The following is an 18734-nucleotide window of genomic DNA, read 5'->3' as shown; positions in this document are numbered from 1 at the left end:
TATCCTAGCACAACATCAATACTCGAGAGATGATCAGATTGGTTTGGTTATACAAGCCAGATCGATCCATGTGTTTAAAACCTAGAGGAATAATATGAGCAAATCAGATCAGTAAGAAAGTCGATCGTCGAAATCTCAAATCAAGACCGAGGGGAGAGGTTTGCGTTTGAGAGGCTGGGTGTGGGAGGGTTAAAAAAAAAAAAAAAAGTTTTTACGAAAAGTCACGGTATTGTTCATTTTAACGAAAAACCACATTAGACTGAGGTCAACGGTTTCTGTTCTGGATTTGGGCTTGGATTTGTAGGTCAGTTATTTCATTTTTGAACTTAAAATTAGAATTATAGTTGCCTATATTTTAAGCAAAAATAGTACTCTTGCCATCTATTAATATCATGGAATTCATATGTGTTGGCGGACTCTATCTTTACTAAAAATATGATATCATATCCTATCGTATATCATACGGTCAGCTTTGGTTATGTATTATGTTTAATTTTAGATGAAAAATTTCAAATAATTTATGACCGCACAATATACGATGAATGGATAGAATTTAAGAATCTCTAGAATCCTCACAAAAATGTTTAGCGAGCAACAACAAAACACAGAGTTATCCCTTAAACGTGAATGAAGATACAGTACAGTCTTTTGACCTTTTTATATTTGATACTTTTTTTTCTCATACCTATAGTGATACAAGGAAAGAGATCCTTTCTCTATCTCTTCCACCATGGTCATCGGATCAATTGATCAGGACTCTTGAAATTTGATCCAACAGCTAAAAACAGGAGACCCCTTTAAAAGTTATAATAACTTTAGCCGTTATATCAAATTTCAAGGGTCCGGATTACTTGATTCTGTGGCTTTGGTGGAAGAGATCCGGAGATGATCTCTTTCCGTGATACAATTGGTTAAATGTGATATGACATATGATTTCTGTTTCGTAGATATTAGCGGGAGTTTATGAAATTATTGAGTATGAGATCGAAAATAATTATGGTTTCTACTTCACTATCTGAATTTGTTGTGAAAGTAACAAAAGATTGATGGTGCCTTTTTTTAAATTTGCGAATGAAACTTTTTCCCGAACTTCTAAATGCAGTCATTTAAGGATCCTAAAGCCTTACTTTGTCACCTATAGTGAGCTTAAAAATATCCAAATAATTTGCTATGAGTGGTTTGGTAACCTTCTAGCTAGGTTCTAAAAAGTTTAAAAGGATACAAGTATTAACAAATTAAAGATATGCAATTATGCATTAGTGGTGGCGAAATGCTAGTATATTACATAAAAATGCAGAATTGCATACTTTTATTAATATTTGTATCCTTTCAGTCTTTTCATAACCTAGAAGATGATCAAAGTCACTCAAATTATCCAAATGTCCAAATATTTTTAGGGTTTAGTAGGTGACAAAGTATTGACTTTCGAATCCTTAAATGACTGTTTAGAAGTTTGGAAAAAAGTTATTTGCGAGTATTTCATTTGCAAATTTTAAAAAATGACCTTCAATCTTTTGTTATCCTCATAACGAATTCTGACAATGAAGTAGAAACAAGAATCGTCTTCGATCTCATACCCAATTATCTCATAACATCTCACTAATATGTGCGAAATAGAAATCATATATCATAGTCAACCAATTTATCATTATCAGTATGAAAAGAAAAGAAAATTATATCAAACATAAAAAAGGCAAATACCGTATTATTTCTTCACTCATGTTTATGGGATAACTTTGTGTTTTGTTATCCCTCACTCAACCTTTTTTTGGATTTCTAACAATCTCCTTGAATCAAACATGGTAAGAACTCAATATTTTTATACTGTTAAGAAGGATTCAAACAAATACTTTGAATTTGGTGTGTGTGAGCTTTAGGTTGGGGGAGATTATATTTACACACTCCAAATTACTTCTCTCACACATTTTTAATTTTTTAATTTTTTTTATCTAGTGTTAGTGGTGTGTAAAAAATATTAAAAACTTAAAAGGGTGTTAGAGAAGTAAATTGGGGTGCATGAATATAATCTCTCTTAGGTTGGATGTAGGGTTTATATATAGAAAAAGGGGTGTGCTATTCACACACCCCTTGATAATTTATGTCTATTGATCTTCTTCAATTCGTCCGATCCGACGGCCGAAAATTAAAAAAGTATGTGAGAAGTAAAATGGGATGTGTAGATATCACATCCCTAGAAAAAAGATAGGATGATGTTGTGCATAATGCCACGTGATGTGGTGTGATTGGTTGAAAATCTATTCGTAAGTATTCTGAACGGATAATGACACATGGAGCAACCAAATTGGTTAAAAATCTTATTTGAAATATATCCATAAAATTATTACTTGATCATAACACGTGACGCTAGGAGATTGGTTAGAAATCTTATTGAAAATTTATCCATAAAAATCTTATAGGATCACACCACAGTAGTGAGGTTGTACTAGCACATGAGAGTTAATCTCCACCAAGTAAATATGAGAAATAATCTCCACCATGTAAAAATGTGGTGTGTGAGAAAAGCCAAGTAGATAGATTTTTCCTATAAAGGAAAAGCTACCCTTGTAAAACCTCAGAGAGAAAACAATGTCTCTCTCCAATATGAAAATACAAACAGGTTTTGAGGGATAGCGAAGAGCACCTCTTTACCAAATTGTCAAAATATTTCTTCTTCTCTTGTTGCCTAAATTCTAACAACAGCGACCTCTGAGACGCTATCTGCATTAGAATCCTTACTAATTTTGATTTCTCTGACCCTCATGACAGCGCCACCGCCTCCATTCTCGCGCGCCGCCGCTTCCATCTTCGTTGTAATTTTTTTTTTAAGTGTTTTATACTGAATAGTTTTTTGAAAAATTAGAGCATAAATATATTGAATTGAAATATTTCATTTTACTGAAAATTCTGAACTTGGTAGTGAATTTGTATTGTTATAAAGTCGTTTTTTTAACAATACTTTAAAAGTTCCTCTTCTAAACATAGCTTAAGAAACATTGTGTGTTGTTAATCGGGTTCGTAGTTTTCCCAAATCCTTAACTTTTATAATATAGCCATCAAATTTGCAGTGTCTAAATTATATATTTCCCATATTCCTAAATACAAAAGTTAAAAGCATTAAGAACACACATGGTTCCTTAACCTATGTTTGGAAAACGGACTTTCAAAGTATTGTTAAAAAATCGACTCTATAACAATACAAATTCAATATCAAGTTCAGAACTTTCAGTAAAATGAAATATTTCAATTCAATCTATTTATCCTCTAATTTTTTGAAAAACCATCCAATATAAAACACTTAAAAAAAATTACAGCGAGGATGGAAGCAGCGGCACGCTAGGATGGAGGCGGCGGCACTAACATGAGGGTTGGAGAAGTCAAGATTAGTAAAGATTCCGATGCAGATGGCGTCCCAGAGGTCGCAGTTAATGGAATTTAGAGAACAAGAAATATTTTGACAATTTGGTATTCTTCAAACCTGTTTGTATTTTCATATTGGAGAGAAACATTGTTTTCTCTCTCAGGTTTTATACGGGTAGCTTTTCCTTTATAGGAAAAATCTATCTACTTGGCTTTTCTCACACACCACATTTTTACATGGTGGAGATTAGCTCTCATATTTACTTGTTGCTTGTTGCTGTCTTTGTAGCTTGCCTTCTGTTGTCTTCTTTGTTCGTTTGGCTTCGGCCGTGGTTCTATGATATCCAGTTCTTCTTCTTCAAAAAAAGAAGAAGATTAGCTCTCGTATTTACTTGGTGGAGATTAACTCTCACATGCTAGTACAACTTCACTACTGTGGCGTGATCCTATAAGATTTTTATAAATAGATTTTCGATAAGATTTTTAACCAATTTCGTAACGTCACGTGTTATAATCAGGTAATAGTTTCACGGATATATTTCAAATAAGATTTTTAACCAATTCGGTTGCTTCATGTGTCATTATCTGTTCGGAATACTTACGAATAGATTTTCAATGAGATTTTCAACCAATCACACCACGTAGCATTATGCTTCTAGCCTTCTAACTTAGCCTTCGAATTTGCAGTATCCAATTATGCTAGGGCAGCACTCCATTTTACATATTTCGCATAACCCTAAATAAAAAAGTTAAAACCATTAACAACACACATTGTTTCTTAAGCTATGTTTGGAAGAGGGACTTTCAAAGTCTCAAGAAACTTTGGACTCTATTGTTACAAAAATGCTACTAGTGAACCACAAAGCAATTCTATAACAATACAAAGACACTAAGTCAAAGACTTTCAACTTTAAAACGTGTCATTTGAGAGTTCTCTCAAACGTGTACGTTGCATATATAGTCATTTTCAAAGTCCCTCCTAATTTTTGTAGTGCATTCCAAACTAATTTCGGCCTAGGAATCCAACTTCAATTATTTTAAAATCTTTAGAGCTCACCAAAGATTGAAAGCATGCGATAAAACGACACTACAACTGGCCGTAATGCGAAGAAATTTAACATCATTAAGGTCAGTAAATCTGAAAATGTGATGAATTTGGAGCGCTGATATTTCTTATAGCAGCAAATTCTAAAACCAGTATCAACGCTACCATGGTGATGTCCACGTTTAATCATCTCCCCTCAGAATCCAGTAGCTTAACAGTGGCAGAAAACTCTTTATTTGGTATTTGCTCACGCAAATAAATTGTCTTCAGCTCCTTCAAATCAATTCAAAATTTGTACACTCTTTACATATCAAATCCTTTATCGGTGTAATTTCGTAGTAGAAGGCAAACGTAAACTTCAAGAATTTTAAATATTCACTTTTCTTGAAACAAAAAACCGATGTTTGTGGTTGTGACTCACACTCTTCTCTGCTCGGCGCAAAGAACCATTTCCACCATACTGAACAAGGGCAATGTCACCTGACATGCGATTGCAAGTACCAAGCTCGTGAGCTAGCGGATTCAAGTTACCAAGCTTTTCCAGTGTACGGTTGTTGAGTGTATATGGTTGTCCTTTTCTGCTCATAGGACTAGCATTTGATAGATTTCGAAGTTTGAATCATGAATTATCTGTCACTTCATGGTTAAACATTACTTCTCGTGCCAATATTATTAAAGGAAAATTAAAGAAAATAGTTTGAAAACTTTGAATTTTAACGATAAAGATAAAATCAAGGGTAAAGTGAATACTACCAGGATTGACTTTTTAGTATAAAAATATGGTTTTTCGTTAAAATGAATAGTACCGATAACTTTTCGATAAAATTCCCTATTATTAAACATTGTGTCAAATGCATGAGATGACAGAGAGTACCACTTTTGAGTCTCCTTAGCATTTTTTTTTTATTTTTACAAATCATGTTTGATTAATGTGTGGATAGATCCTGAGATCATGCATTACGAGGCCCTAAGTTTGAATCAAGGATCTGGCTCTCGGGTCTCGGGTCTCGGATCCCGGACCAATACCCTTCCCCAATCCTACGAAAAATTAACAACAAGGGCCTAGAGAAACATGAAATAAACGTCGGGCCCTCCAACTCAAAGCCCAACCCACAAAATGTCGGGGCTGGTTCGGCTTCTTTTCATAAACACGATCGTTGGCGAGCCGGCGATTCCAACCAACTGAACCAGTTGAACCGCCCCACCATTCCCAATTTCTTCCTCATACGCTGAAACCAAATTCTACTGGCTCAATTCGAACTCTCTCTCTAACTCTCAAATGTCCGAAGTTCCCAAATCCTAACGAACATCATCAGAACGACGAAGTTGATCTTAAATATCTAATGCGTTCGCCGACCGGGGAAGTTATTTTTGGAGGAGAAACTATGCGTTTCTGGGATCGACATATTCTTCGCCCAGATTCAAGCGGACCTCCGCTCCAACGACTAAAAACATAAGATCCCTTTAAAAGTTATAATAACTTTAACCGTTAGATCAAATTTCAAGGATCCGGATTACTTGATCCGGTGACTTTGGTAGAACAGATCCGGAAATAATCTCTTTCTGTGATACAATTGGTTAAATATGATATGACATATGATTTTTGTTTCGTAGATATTAGCGGGAGTTTATGAAATTATTGAGTATGAGATCGAAAATAATTATGGTTTCTACTTCACTATCTGAATTTGTTGTGAAAATAACAAAAGATTGACGGTCTTTTTTTTTCTAATTTGTGAATGAAACTTTTTCCCGAACTTCTAAATGCAGTCATTTAAAGATCCTAAAGCCTTACTTTGTCACCTATAGTGAGCCTAAAAATATCCATATAATTTGCTATGAGTGGTTTGGTAACCTTCTGGCTAGGTTCTAAAAAGTTTAAAAGGATACAAGTATTAACAAATTAAAGATATGCAATTATGCATTAGTGGTGGCGAAATGCTAGTATATTACATAAAAAATGCAGAATTGCATATTTTTATTAATACTTGTATCCTTTCAGTCTTTTCATAACCTAGAAGATGATCAAAGTCACTCAAATTATCCAAATATCCAAATAATTTTAGGGTTTAGTAGGTGACAAAGTATGACTTTCGATGACTGTGTTTAGAAGTTTGGAAAAAAGTTATTTGCGAGTATTTTATTCGTAGATTTTAAAAAATGACCTTCAATATTTTGTTATCCTCATAACGAATTTTGACAATGAAGTAGAAACAAGAATCGTCTTCGATCTCATACTCACACTGGCAGAGCCAGGTTAAGGGCTGCCATGGGCTATAGCCCAGGTGGCTTTTGGAGAAAAATAAAATTTTACATGTAATTTTGATTGATTTTCGAATGTAACCCACCATATATTTAGTCACTAATTCAAATTCTCTATGTTTAACTATATAAAATTATATAATATAGTTTACAAACCCTTTTTTTTTCTTAAATTATTTTTCTCATCGCTTTTTGTACATGTATAAGTTTGGATTTGTTTAATTTTAACACATATTTGTTTAATTACAAAATTTTTTTACTCACCTTGTAATATTTTTTTAAGCTAGCTGATACTATGAAAAATACGGTATCAAATTTCTTTATTTATAAAGATTTAAAATTTTAAGTTAGCCCATATGGTAAAAATTTTCAAACTCTGCTATTACATACTCAATTATCTCATAACATCTCACTAATATATGCGAAATAGAAATCATATATCATGGTCAACCAATTTATCATTATAAGTATGAAAAGAAAATAAAAGTATATCAAACATTAAAAAGGCAAATTCCGTATTATTTCTTCACTCATGTTTATGGGATAACTTTGTGTTCTGTTATCCCTCACTCAACCTTTTTTTGGATTTCTAACAATCTCCTTGAATCAAATATTGTAAGAACTCAATATTTTCATATTGTTAAGAAGGATTCAAACAAATACTTTGAATTTGGTGTGTGTGTGTGAGCTTTATGTGACATTCCACATCGCCCAGGGGAGTGATCCTTATATGTATATTTTCATCCCTACCTAACGCGAGGCCTTTTGGGAGCTCACTGGCTTCGGGTTCCGTAGGAACTCCGAAGTTAAGCGAGAAGGAGGCTAGAGCAATCCCATGATGGGTGACCCACTGGGAAGTTGCTCGTGAGTTCCCAAAAACAAAACCGTGAGGGAATGTTAAGCCCAAAGCGGACAATATCGTGCTACGGTGGTGGAGCGGGCCCGGGAAGTAATCCGCCCCGGGCCGGGATGTGACAAATTGGTATCAGAGTCTATCCCTGGCCGGAAATGTGCCGACGAGGACGTCGGGCCCCTAAGGGGGGTGGATTGTGACATCCCACATCGCCCAGGGGAGTGATCCTTATATGTATATTCTCATCCCTACCTAACACGAGGCCTTTTGGTAGCTCACTGGCTTCGGGTTCCGTAGGAACTCCGAAGTTAAGCGAGAAGGGGGCTAGAGCAATCCCATGATGGGTGACCCACTGGGAAGTTGCTCGTGAGTTCCCAAAAACAAAACCGTGAGGGAATGGTAAGCCCAAAGCGGACAATATCGTGCTACGGTGGTGGAGCGGGCCCGGGAAGTGATATGCCCCGGGCCGGGATGTGACATTTAGGTTGGGGGAGATTATATTCATACATACCAAATTACTTTTCTCACACTTTTTTAATTTTTTAATATTTTTTATCTAGTGTTAGTGGTGTGTAAAAAATATTAAAAACTTAAATGGGCATGGAAGAAGTAAATTGGGGTGTGTGAATATAATCTCTCTTAGGTTGGATGTAGGGTTTATATATAGAAAAAAGATAGGATGATGTTGTGCATAATGCCACGTGATGTGGTGTGATTGGTTGAAAATCTCATTGAAAATCTATTCGTAAGTATTCTGAATGGATAATGACACATGGAGCAACCGAATTGGTTAAAAATCTTATTTGAAATATATCCATAAAATTATTACCTGATCATAACACGTGATGCTATAAGATTGGTTAAAAATTTTATTGAAAATTTATCTATAAAAATCTTATAGAATCACGCCACGGTAGTGAGGTTGTACTAGCATGTGAGAGTTAATCTCCACCAAGTAAATATGAGAGATAATCTCCACCATGTAAAAATGTTGTGTGTGAGAAAAGCCAAGTAGATAGATTTTTCCTATAAAGGAAAAGCTACCCGTGTAAAACCTAAGAGAGAAAACAATGTCTCTCTCCAATATGAAAATACAAACAGGTTTGAGGGATAGCGAAGAGCACCTCTTTACCAAATTGTCAAAATATTTCTTATTCTCTTGTTGCCTAAATTCTAACAACAGCGACCTTTGGGACGATATCTGCACTGGAATCCTTACTAATCTTGATTTCTCTAACCCTCATGACAGCGCCACCGCCTCTATCCTCTCGCGCCGCCGCTTCCATCCTCGCTGTAATTTTTTTTTTAAGTGTTTTATACTGAATGGTTTTTTGAAAAATTAGAGCATAAATAGATTGAATTGTAATATTTCATTTTACTGAAATTTCTGAACTTGATAGTGAATTTGTATTATTATAAAGTTGTTTTTTTAACAATACCTTGAAAATCCCTCTTCTAAACATAGCTTAAGAAACAATTTGTGTTGTTAATCGGGTTTGTAGTTTTCCCAAATCCTTAACTTTTATAATATAGCCATCGAATTTGCAGTCTCTAAATTACTGTAGGGCTGCACTCCATTTTATATATTTCCCATATTCCTAAATACAAAAGTTAAAAGCATTAAGAACACACATGGTTCCTTAACCTATGTTTGAAAGACGGACTTTCAAAGTATGGTTAAAAAATCAACTCTATAACAATACAAATTCACTATCAAGTTCAGAACTTTCAGTAAAATGAAATATTTCAATTCAATCTATTTATGCTCTAATTTTTTCAAAAAACCATCCAATATAAAACACTTAAAAAAAAATTACAGCGAGGATGGAAGCAGCAGCGTGCTAGGAAAAATCTATCTACTTGACTTTTCTCACACACCACATTTTTACATGGTGGAGATTAGCTCTCATATTTACTTGGTGTAGATTAACTCTCACGTGCTAGTACAACCTCACTGTGGTGGCGTGATCTTATAAGATTTTTAACCAATTCGGTTGCTCCATGTGTCATTATCCGTTCAGAATACTTACGAATAGATTTTCAATGAGATTTTCAACCAATCACACTACGTAACATTATGCTTCTAACTTAGCCTTCGAATTTGCAGTATCCAATTATGCTAGGGCAGCACTCCATTTTACATATTTCGCATAACCCTAAATAAAAAAGTTAAAACCATTAACAACACACATTGTTTCTTAAGCTATGTTTGGAAGAGGGACTTTCAAAGTCTCAAGAAACTTTGGACTCTATTGTTACAAAAATGCTACTAGTGAACCACAAAGCAATTCTATAACAATACAAAGACACTAAGTCAAAGACTTTCAACCTTAAAACGTGTCATTTGAGAGTTCTTTCAAACGTGTACGTAGCATATATAGTCATTTTCAAAGTCCCTCCTAATTTTTGTAGTGCATTCCAAACTAATTTTAGCCTAGGAATCCAACTTCAATTTTTTAACAGTGGCAGAAAACTCTTTATTTGGTATTTGCTCGCGCAAATAAACTGTCTTCAGCTCCTTCAAATCAATTCAAAATTTGTACAATCTTTACATATCAAATCCAATACCCTTCCCGAATCCTACGAAAAACTAACAAGAAGGGCCTAGAGAAACAAGCCCAACCCACAAAATGTTGGGGCTGGTTCGGCTTCTTTTCAAAAAACTCGATCGTTGGCGACCCGGCGATTCCAACCAACTGAACCAGTTGAACCGCCAAGCCTGACATTTGACCACCATCCCCATTTTCTACTTGATTCTCTCTCTCTAACTCTCAAATGTCCGAAGTACCCAATTCCTAACGAACATCATCAGAACGACGAGGTTGATCTCAAATGGACATACTCTTCGCCCAGATTCAAGCGGACCTCCGCTCCAACGACGCCCTCCGCCAGTCCGGCGCACTTCTCCAGGCTCTCCAGCAATCCGCCGCCGGCCGCGACATCTCCGTCATCGCCAAGACCGCCGTCGAAGAGATCGTCGCCTCCCCCTCCTCCGCCGTCTCCAAAAAACTCGCCTTTGACCTCATTCGTTCCACCCGCCTCACTGCCGACCTCTGGGACACCGTCTGCACGGGAGTTCTCACCGATCTCGACTTCCCCGATCCCGACGTCAGCGCTGCCGCTGTCTCCATCCTCGCCGCAATCCCTTCCTACCGCCTCTCCAAGCTCATTACCGACGCTCAGAAGGAAATCAACAGTTGCTTCGATTCGCCTAGCGACAATCTCCGGTTCTCCATTACTGAAACTCTCGGATGCATTCTGGCGCGCGATGACCTCGTCACGCTCTGTGAAAACAATGTCAATTTGCTCGACAAGGTGTCGAATTGGTGGTCCCGCATTGGCCAGAACATGCTCGACGGATCCGACGCCGTTTCAAAGGTCGCGTTCGAGTCGGTGGGGCGGTTGTTTCAGGAGTTCGATTCCAAGAGGATGAGCAGACTGGCTGGTGATAAGTTAGTGGACAGTGAGAACTCGCTGGCGATTCGATCCAATTGGGTATCGTCGATGGTCGACTTCGTGTGGAAGAAGCGGAGTGCGTTAATGGCCAGGTCGTTGGTTCTACCGGTGGAGAGTATCCGGGCCACAGTGTTTCCGATCGTGTACGCGGTCAAGGCCATGGCTTCAGGTTCAGTGGAGGTCATAAGGAAGCTGTCAAAGTCGTCCAAGGGCTCCAATGGGACGGTTGTGGATACCAATGCGGAGAGGTTGGTGGGAGTTTCGGATGTGGTCACGCATTTGGTGCCATTCTTGGCCTCGTCATTGGATCCGGCTTTGATTTTCGAAGTTGGGATTGATATGCTGTATCTGGCTGATGTGCCTGGTGGGAAGCCTGAGTGGGCTTCACAGTCGATGATCGCAATTCTCACACTTTGGGATAGGCAAGAGTTTGCTTCTGCAAGAGAGAGTATTGTTAGAGCTGTGGTTACCAATCTGCACCTGCTTGATCTTCATATGCAGGTAAATATGGTTACTTCCTTTTAGCTTGCTATAACGTGCAGTATGCATCATTTGGTTCGTTATTTTAATTCGCCTGAGTTCTAGTTTTAAGGAAAGGAATTGTTTGTATTTAGGTTTCGTTGTTTAAGAGGCTGCTTCTTATGGTGAGAAATTTGAGGGCAGAATCAGATCGTATGCATGCTTTAGCTTGTATTTGTCGAACAGCGCTTTGTGTTGATCTCTTTGCAAAGGAGAGCGTCCGAAGAGGCCAGAAACCTCTTGCCGGAACTGATATAGCTTCACTTTTTGAGGATGCAAGAATCAAAGATGATCTTAATAGTGTTACAAGCAAGACCTTATTTAGGGAGGAGTTAGTGGCATCATTAGTTGAAAGTTGTTTTCAGTTGTCTCTGCCTTTGCCTGAACAAAAGAACACAGGGATGGAGAGCAGGGTTATAGGAGCCTTGGCATATGGAACTGGTTATGGTGCACTAAATTGGACAGAGCCTGCTTTGGAAGTGGTGGAGGTTTGCCGGCCTTGTGTCAAATGGGATTGTGATGGCCGGACCTATGCAATTGATTGCTATTTGAAGTTGCTTGTGAGGCTTTGTCATATTTATGATACTAGGGGAGGTGTAAAAAGAGTTAAAGATGGGGCTTCACAGGACCAAATTTTAAATGAGACAAGATTGCAGAATTTGCAACGTGAACTTGTGAAAGATCTACGCGAGGTATGCACACTCTTCTTTTATTAATATGGTTTAACATTTTAGCTTTGCATATACATTGTAGGCAAGGACCATTACTGAATCATATTATACATTATGATGGAACTGTTTATGTAGACCATTTATGAGTTTCATTGCATTGATGTGATTTTTTTTTTTTTTGGTCAAGCGTTGCATTAATATGATATGTTAATAGAATTTGATAGTTGGTAGCACTAGAAGTATCAAAGGAACTTTCAATATGTTACTGAATATATGAACCTTTGGAAATGGACTTCTAGACAGCTAGCTGTTGAATCAGAACTTCAATATAGAAACAGGCTTCTGGTGGTGGATAAACATAAAATCCAAAGTAGTTTTCTTCTTCCTTTCATAGACCTCACAAACTCGAACATAGTTATTTCTAGAAACAAGTCGATTTTCATTGCACTAGGGTGCATTATATAGCATAGCATTCCACTGCCGAAGGAATGAAGTTATAAAGTAACAAGAAACTGAGGCAATCTGGTATCAGCAAATGGACATTTTAATGTCAGCAGATTGTTTACATCTCAGTGAATTGAATGTATAAATTTGACAATTTCTACATCTGAATTCCTCTATCCAAGTGATATTTGGGACTGGAAAGAGACTGCAATATACTTTCTTTTTTTGAGCTAGAGAACAGTCAAAACTCCCTACCTTTCACATAACCAGTATTTTGTGCCAGCTGAGGAAAAAAAAAGAAAAACACTGTATTTGATATTGTCTCACAGACTCCAAGTTTTGAAAGATCATAACAAATGGGCTAGACACCAACCTTTCTATATCCTGATTACCGGCAGTTACTGTGGAAGTTTCCAAGTTTCATTCTTTTATGACTACTGCCTCCCATATTATTTTCTTGCTTGTTTTCTCGTTTTTCACTTCTTTATTTCTTTGTAGTACTAGAACTTCCAAAGTTCCAAGCTAATTATGCTCTTTTATCTCTTGTTTTGACAACTGGCTGAATTCGTGTATTTTTTTCTCCTACTTGTTATCTTGCACCTCTGTCAATTTTACAGGTACATACCCCAAGAATATGTGCTCGCCTTATTTGGGCTATTTCAGAGCACATAGATCTAGAAGGTCTGGACCCACTTCTTGCTGATGATCCTGAGGATCCATTGAACATGATTATTTCGAACATCCACAAGGTTTTGTTCAATATAGATTCATCTGCTGATTCAGCAAACAGGCTTCTAGATGTTCAGGCAGTTCTTTTATGTGCTCAGCGGTTGGGATCACGCAACCCAAGGGCTGGGCAATTACTGACTAAAGAACTTGAAGAGTTCAGGAATAGTAGTACTGCGGACTCTGTTAACAAGCATCAGTGCCGTTTGATATTGCAGAGAATCAAGTATGTTACAAGTCATCCAGAAAGCAGGTGAGCATATTATATATTTTTGTGAACCTGTGATGGTCAGCCATGTGCCATAGAGTTTGGGTGGTCTGTATCGAATTTTTAATGAAATTTCTTGTTACACCAATATATGCTTATAGTAATTTACATCCATGTTGTCTACTTTCAAGAGGTGTTCTTCCCCCCATGTGGTCTGATGCTATTTTATGTGGTGATTACCATGATTTGCATTCTATGATGGGTTATCTTATCTCTTCTATGTCTTCATCTGTGTTGACTTATATCGAATATCCACAAGGTTCTGATTGCTGGATCCAGATATTAGAAAGAAAATCTGTGTAGATATAGATTTTCAGCCTATGTCAAAAGACTCAAAACTTACTTGATCAGGAAGGAGAGAATGACTTAGATCAAAGTGGAAGCACGTCTCTTCAGTACGAAATTACACTACCATTGTCTAATGCATATATATGCATGAACAAATATATACATCACATATGCGTGGCATATATAACAACATGACATGAATATTGAATTGTGTTTTTATGTTTTCCTCGCTTTAAAGAAACATGTTATTACTGCAGAGGTGATTATGCATTTCTACACGCAAAGTAAAACAGTGATAATTGTTTTACAGGTGGGCAGGGGTGAGTGAAGCCAGAGGTGATTACCCATTTAGCCACCATAAACTAACTGTCCAGTTCTACGAAGCAGCTGCAGCTCAGGATAGAAAGTTAGAAGGATTGGTTCATAAGGCTATTCTAGAACTTTGGAGGCCGGATCCTAGTGAACTAACCCTTCTTCTGACTAAAGGAGTTGATTCCACCTTACTCAAAGTTCCTCCCAGTGCAATTACTTTGACTGGTAGCAGTGATCCCTGCTACATCGAAGCATATCATTTGGCAGATTCTAGTGATGGAAGGATATCTCTCCACTTGAAGGTTAAATTTGCATCTTACCTTTTTTAAGTGTCCATTAAATGGCCTCTATGTTCTTGGCAGACTCCAGTTTCCTGTTTCTGTTAATAGTTCTTATTCCTTATTGTTGAACGTGCAGGTCTTAAATTTAACTGAGCTTGAGCTCAACCGGGTTGATATTCGAGTTGGGTTATCTGGTGCATTATATTTTATGGATGGGTCTCCTCAAGCAGTACGGCAATTGCGTAGCCTTGTTTCACAGGTTTCCTTTCTACCTCTATAATGAATTCATTCTTTGTCCTCTTTTCCTTGTCTTCTTTTGCAATGCATCTTGTTTTTGGTTGTAATCTGCTAGTCAAGAATCACCATTCTTCTAAAATTGCATTCTAGAGTCAGTAATTGCCTTTAGAAAGTTAAACTGTTAGTCTGTTAGTGTTTCTGGGAGGAGGATCTATAGCTTCTTGTATACAAATGTTTATCAGTTTATGTCTCAAAGAGTGAAATTGATATCCTTATCTTGCCCTTTGTCTTGGTATATTGCTTGACTCAGTGGGATGTCCTTTTTCTTCAGTCACCCTTGCTAATGTTTTCCCTAATTTCTGTCAATCTATGAAGCTTTGTTCTGTATAGTATGTGCTCTCTGCCATCTCTCCCCCTCTCCTGTTTCTGGACAAATATTTCGGGCTGGAGAATGGCTTTAGGATGTTAATATTCATGTGATGTAGTACATAGGTGAACACGATATGCTGTTTGACATTAGTGTTCAAGTATCATTGGGCTCTCGTTGTTTTTTCTTTAATTTTATGTATTTTGTTTGCACTTTTGTCTTCCGTGTTATAATTTTCTCTTTGACAATCAGATGTTCTGATTTTACTTGTTTTTCTTGTTGCTAGGATCCAGTACTTTGCAGCGTAACTGTGGGTGTTTCCCATTTTGAAAGGTGTGCCCTTTGGGTTCAAGTCTTATACTACCCCTTTTATGGAAGTGCTGCTATAGAATATGAAGGTGACTACACTGAAGAAGATCCGCAAATCATGAGACAAAAGAGAAGTTTAAGGCCAGAACTGGGAGAACCTGTCATTTTAAGGTGTCAACCTTACAAAATTCCGCTGACCGAGCTTCTTTTGCCTCATAAGATCTCGCCCGTTGAATTTTTCCGCCTATGGCCCAGTTTACCAGCCATAGTAGAGTACACTGGTACATATACTTATGAAGGAAGTGGCTTCAAGGCTACCGCTGCACAGCAGTATGGGGCATCTCCTTTCCTGAGTGGGCTAAAATCCTTGTCATCCAAGCCATTCCACAGAGTTTGTTCACATGTTATCCGAACAGTGGCAGGATTTCAGGTATTGTCTCTCGCTCTCTACTACTATTTTATTTGCATCTCTCTTTTGTTATTCGTTGTTTGCTTCTATTATGGAAATTCTATAGACTGATTGCGAATGTAACCGGTAAGCCAAACTTGGCAAATCATGGCCTTACTTTTCCTGCTTGGAAAAGTAGAATTGGCAATCAAATTCGAGTAGAAATTATTTTCCAAGTATCCTTGATTTTCATCGAAATTAAGCTACTGGTATTTGGCTAGATGTTATTTTGGTAAAATTATTCAATGGTAGTGCTTTTGGCCTTCTAATCAACCACACAATATCATGTTGAATTCTTTGTCCCGAGACAGCTGTGCTTTGCTGCAAAAACCTGGTATGGTGGCTTCTTGGGCCTGATGATCTTTGGAGCCAGTGAAGTGAGCCGAAACGTTGACCTGGGCGATGAGACTACGACCATGATATGCAAATTTGTGGTTCGAGCTTCTGATGCATCGATTACAAAGGAGATAGGATCAGATCTACAGGGCTGGTTGGATGACCTCACAGATGGGGGTGTTGAGTACATGCCTGAAGACGAAGTGAAGGTGGCAGCTGCCGAGAGGCTTAGGATCTCGATGGAACGGATAGCTTTGCTAAAGGCAGCCCAACCTAAGAAAAAGATTCCGAAATCTGATGATGATGATGACGACGAAGAAGAAGAGGACGACGAAAGCGATGAAGGCGACGAGGGTAAAATGAAGAAAAAGAAGGAAAAGAAAAAAGATGGCGAGGAAAATGGGAAACCAAAGGGACCTACAACCCTGTCAAAGTTGACAGCAGAGGAGGCTGAACACCGTGCTCTTCAAACAGCAGTGCTTCAAGAGTGGCATGTGTTGTGTAAGGATAGAAGTGCTAAAGTTAATTGACGGACCGACACAATCTTTTTCCAAGTGAAACCAACAGCCTGGAATTTCCTTCGCATTTCGCGGCTCAACGCGTATGGGATATCAATCAACAGAGTTAACTTTCCTCCATGCGGATTGCATCCAAATCCACCAGAGTCATGCGCTTGCACAAGTGAGTCTGGAGTGGTTAGTGAAGGGGGAGCTACTTGCGGGGGTTGTGACAACTAACCATGTGTGTAACTCCAAGGTTTTTGAGTGCTTGGCAGACGCTTGCGATTTCCACGGGATTTCTTCGCTTTCGACTAAATTCAATGGTCACTTGGCCAGGTCTCGTGTGCTTCATCACACCTTCAATCCCGGCCCGAGCATTAACAGAGGCATTCAAGTAGATGTAGACGTTAAATTTTAGGAAATCAATTGGTTTTTTTTTTTGTGTGAAAATTGTAACTATTAAACCGGGGTTTGTCTCTCTTCCCCCCTAATCTGTTGTTTTATTTTATTTTTTTCTGTTTCTTGGCCCATTACTCATATCGAATTATACAGGAGAGGAGAGAGGTTGAGTTCTTCATATTGTAAAACGACGTTTGTAAAATTTGAGAGTTATGTATTTTCGTTCATACCATGCATTCTAATTGATTCTTGATTCCGTTGTAAATCGAGATTTGAAGTAAATTGAAAATCCCAAAATATAATTTATAAATCGTTGGACTCCGCGAGGTTCTTGTAAATAAAACGAGAACCACCAAAACTTTCAGTGTATTGAGACATATTAATCTCATCGTCTGCATATATATATATATAACACGATGAATGGTTACACCACGTAGAGATGTTTATGATACCAAAATATTGCCAAGAACCACGCACATTTTGGAATAAAATGCAAATGAAACTATTTGGGTTTGGGGAAATTAAATAATGGGCCGAAACAAAAACCTAACGGTCGGCCTGGTTTGATTTAATGCAAATAAGCCCAATAACAAAGTTGGCACGATGGTTTCTCATTTTCAGCAAGGTTTAAAGCTTTAAATTAAGGAAATTTTAACAAAAAGTTTCAAATTAACGAAAAGTTTCCACTCCTGTTTACTTTAACGAAAAATCACATTTTTATATTAAAATGTCAATTTCGGTACTATTTATTATCCTTTATTTTATCTTTATCGTTAAAACTTAAAGTTTTCAAATTATTCTTATTAGTTTTCTTTTAAATTAAAGCAAAGGTGGATTCATACTGTTAATATGACTGATTCAACTGTGACGATGGCTGATTCATATGCATCTTTCATTTTTGGCCGAGTCAATGCTTACGAGTCATGAGGAGAAAATAGAGATAAAGGGAGGAGCTTTGTCAAAGTTTTAACCAGTCAAGTAGCGCGAGTTTTCAACCACTGCAGCCTTGTTTGGCGGGCTGGATGATAGGCTGCTCGCTATGAGCATTAAAATAGATTTAAGTTCAGTTTATTGTTTATTTTGTTTATATTTGAGACGAATAAAATTAGACATAGTGAGTTATGAGTCCACAATAGTGTTTTCTCTAACATATTCTTATAGATGGATTACAAGTTCTATCTTACAAGTTTCTGTTAATCCAATCATATTCCTAAAGTTCAATCTTATCCAGCTCACCAAACAAGCCATACAATGTCACAATTTCAAAAGAAAAAAAAATTACAAGACGTGCCACAAAACAATGCATCCGCTCTTTGCGCTCAAATTTGAATGATTTTCTGCATATATTAAAGCCGTTTAAAATATTGCAGTGTCAGAAAAAATAAAATAGCTATTCATAATTGTACCAAGTACCAAGACCGTTTATGGTACTGGGGTGAGCAGTGTGCAAGTACGAAGAGATTTATGTTGAATTGGTTAGAAGTGTACTACAAACATTTGGTAGAGAGATTTGAAATGGACAAGGTTGTCTGTCCTCCACTTCCGGTGGCCTTCCTGTACTTTTTTGTTTGTGCGGTCACGGTTAAATCACGTCAATATTTTATATTATTATTCATTTTTATCTTATTATATTTATAAATAAATAATATAAAATAT

The 18734-nt window shown here is 37.3% G+C and overlaps 1 protein-coding gene across 1 annotated transcript; it reads left to right on the top strand.

Moving 5' to 3' along the window:
• The first annotated feature begins 10191 nt into the window (after nt 1-10191).
• LOC103938452 (protein TPLATE) lies at nt 10192-17305 on the top strand. Its single transcript, XM_009348458.3, has 7 exons — nt 10192-11474; nt 11588-12184; nt 13225-13586; nt 14200-14503; nt 14619-14741; nt 15373-15825; nt 16155-17305. The coding sequence occupies exons 1-7, from the start codon at nt 10350-10352 to the stop codon at nt 16707-16709; spliced, it is 3519 nt and encodes a 1172-aa protein (XP_009346733.2). The 5' UTR covers nt 10192-10349; the 3' UTR covers nt 16710-17305.
• Nucleotides 17306-18734: the final 1429 nt, after the last annotated feature.

Source organism: the organism of the source record quoted next, unplaced genomic scaffold (assembly GCF_019419815.1).
Source record: "Pyrus x bretschneideri cultivar Hongxiangsu unplaced genomic scaffold, Pyrus_bretschneideri_v1 Contig27, whole genome shotgun sequence".
NCBI classification, from domain to species: domain Eukaryota; kingdom Viridiplantae; phylum Streptophyta; class Magnoliopsida; order Rosales; family Rosaceae; genus Pyrus; species Pyrus x bretschneideri.
The sequence above is the reverse complement of the archived record's forward strand: the minus strand, read 5'-3'. Positions and strand labels throughout refer to the sequence as shown.

What these genes read in the sequence shown, in the direction of transcription:
- LOC103938452 (XM_009348458.3), top strand. Translation starts at nt 10,350, where the DNA reads ATGGACATACTCTTCGCCCAGATTCAAGCGGACCTCCGCTCCAACGAC. An exon ending in GGATATCTCTCCACTTGAAG is followed by an intron (nt 14,504 to 14,618) that starts GTTAAATTTGCA and finishes TTGAACGTGCAG; the next exon opens with GTCTTAAATTTAACTGAGCT. An exon ending in GAACAGTGGCAGGATTTCAG is followed by an intron (nt 15,826 to 16,154) that starts GTATTGTCTCTC and finishes GTCCCGAGACAG; the next exon opens with CTGTGCTTTGCTGCAAAAAC.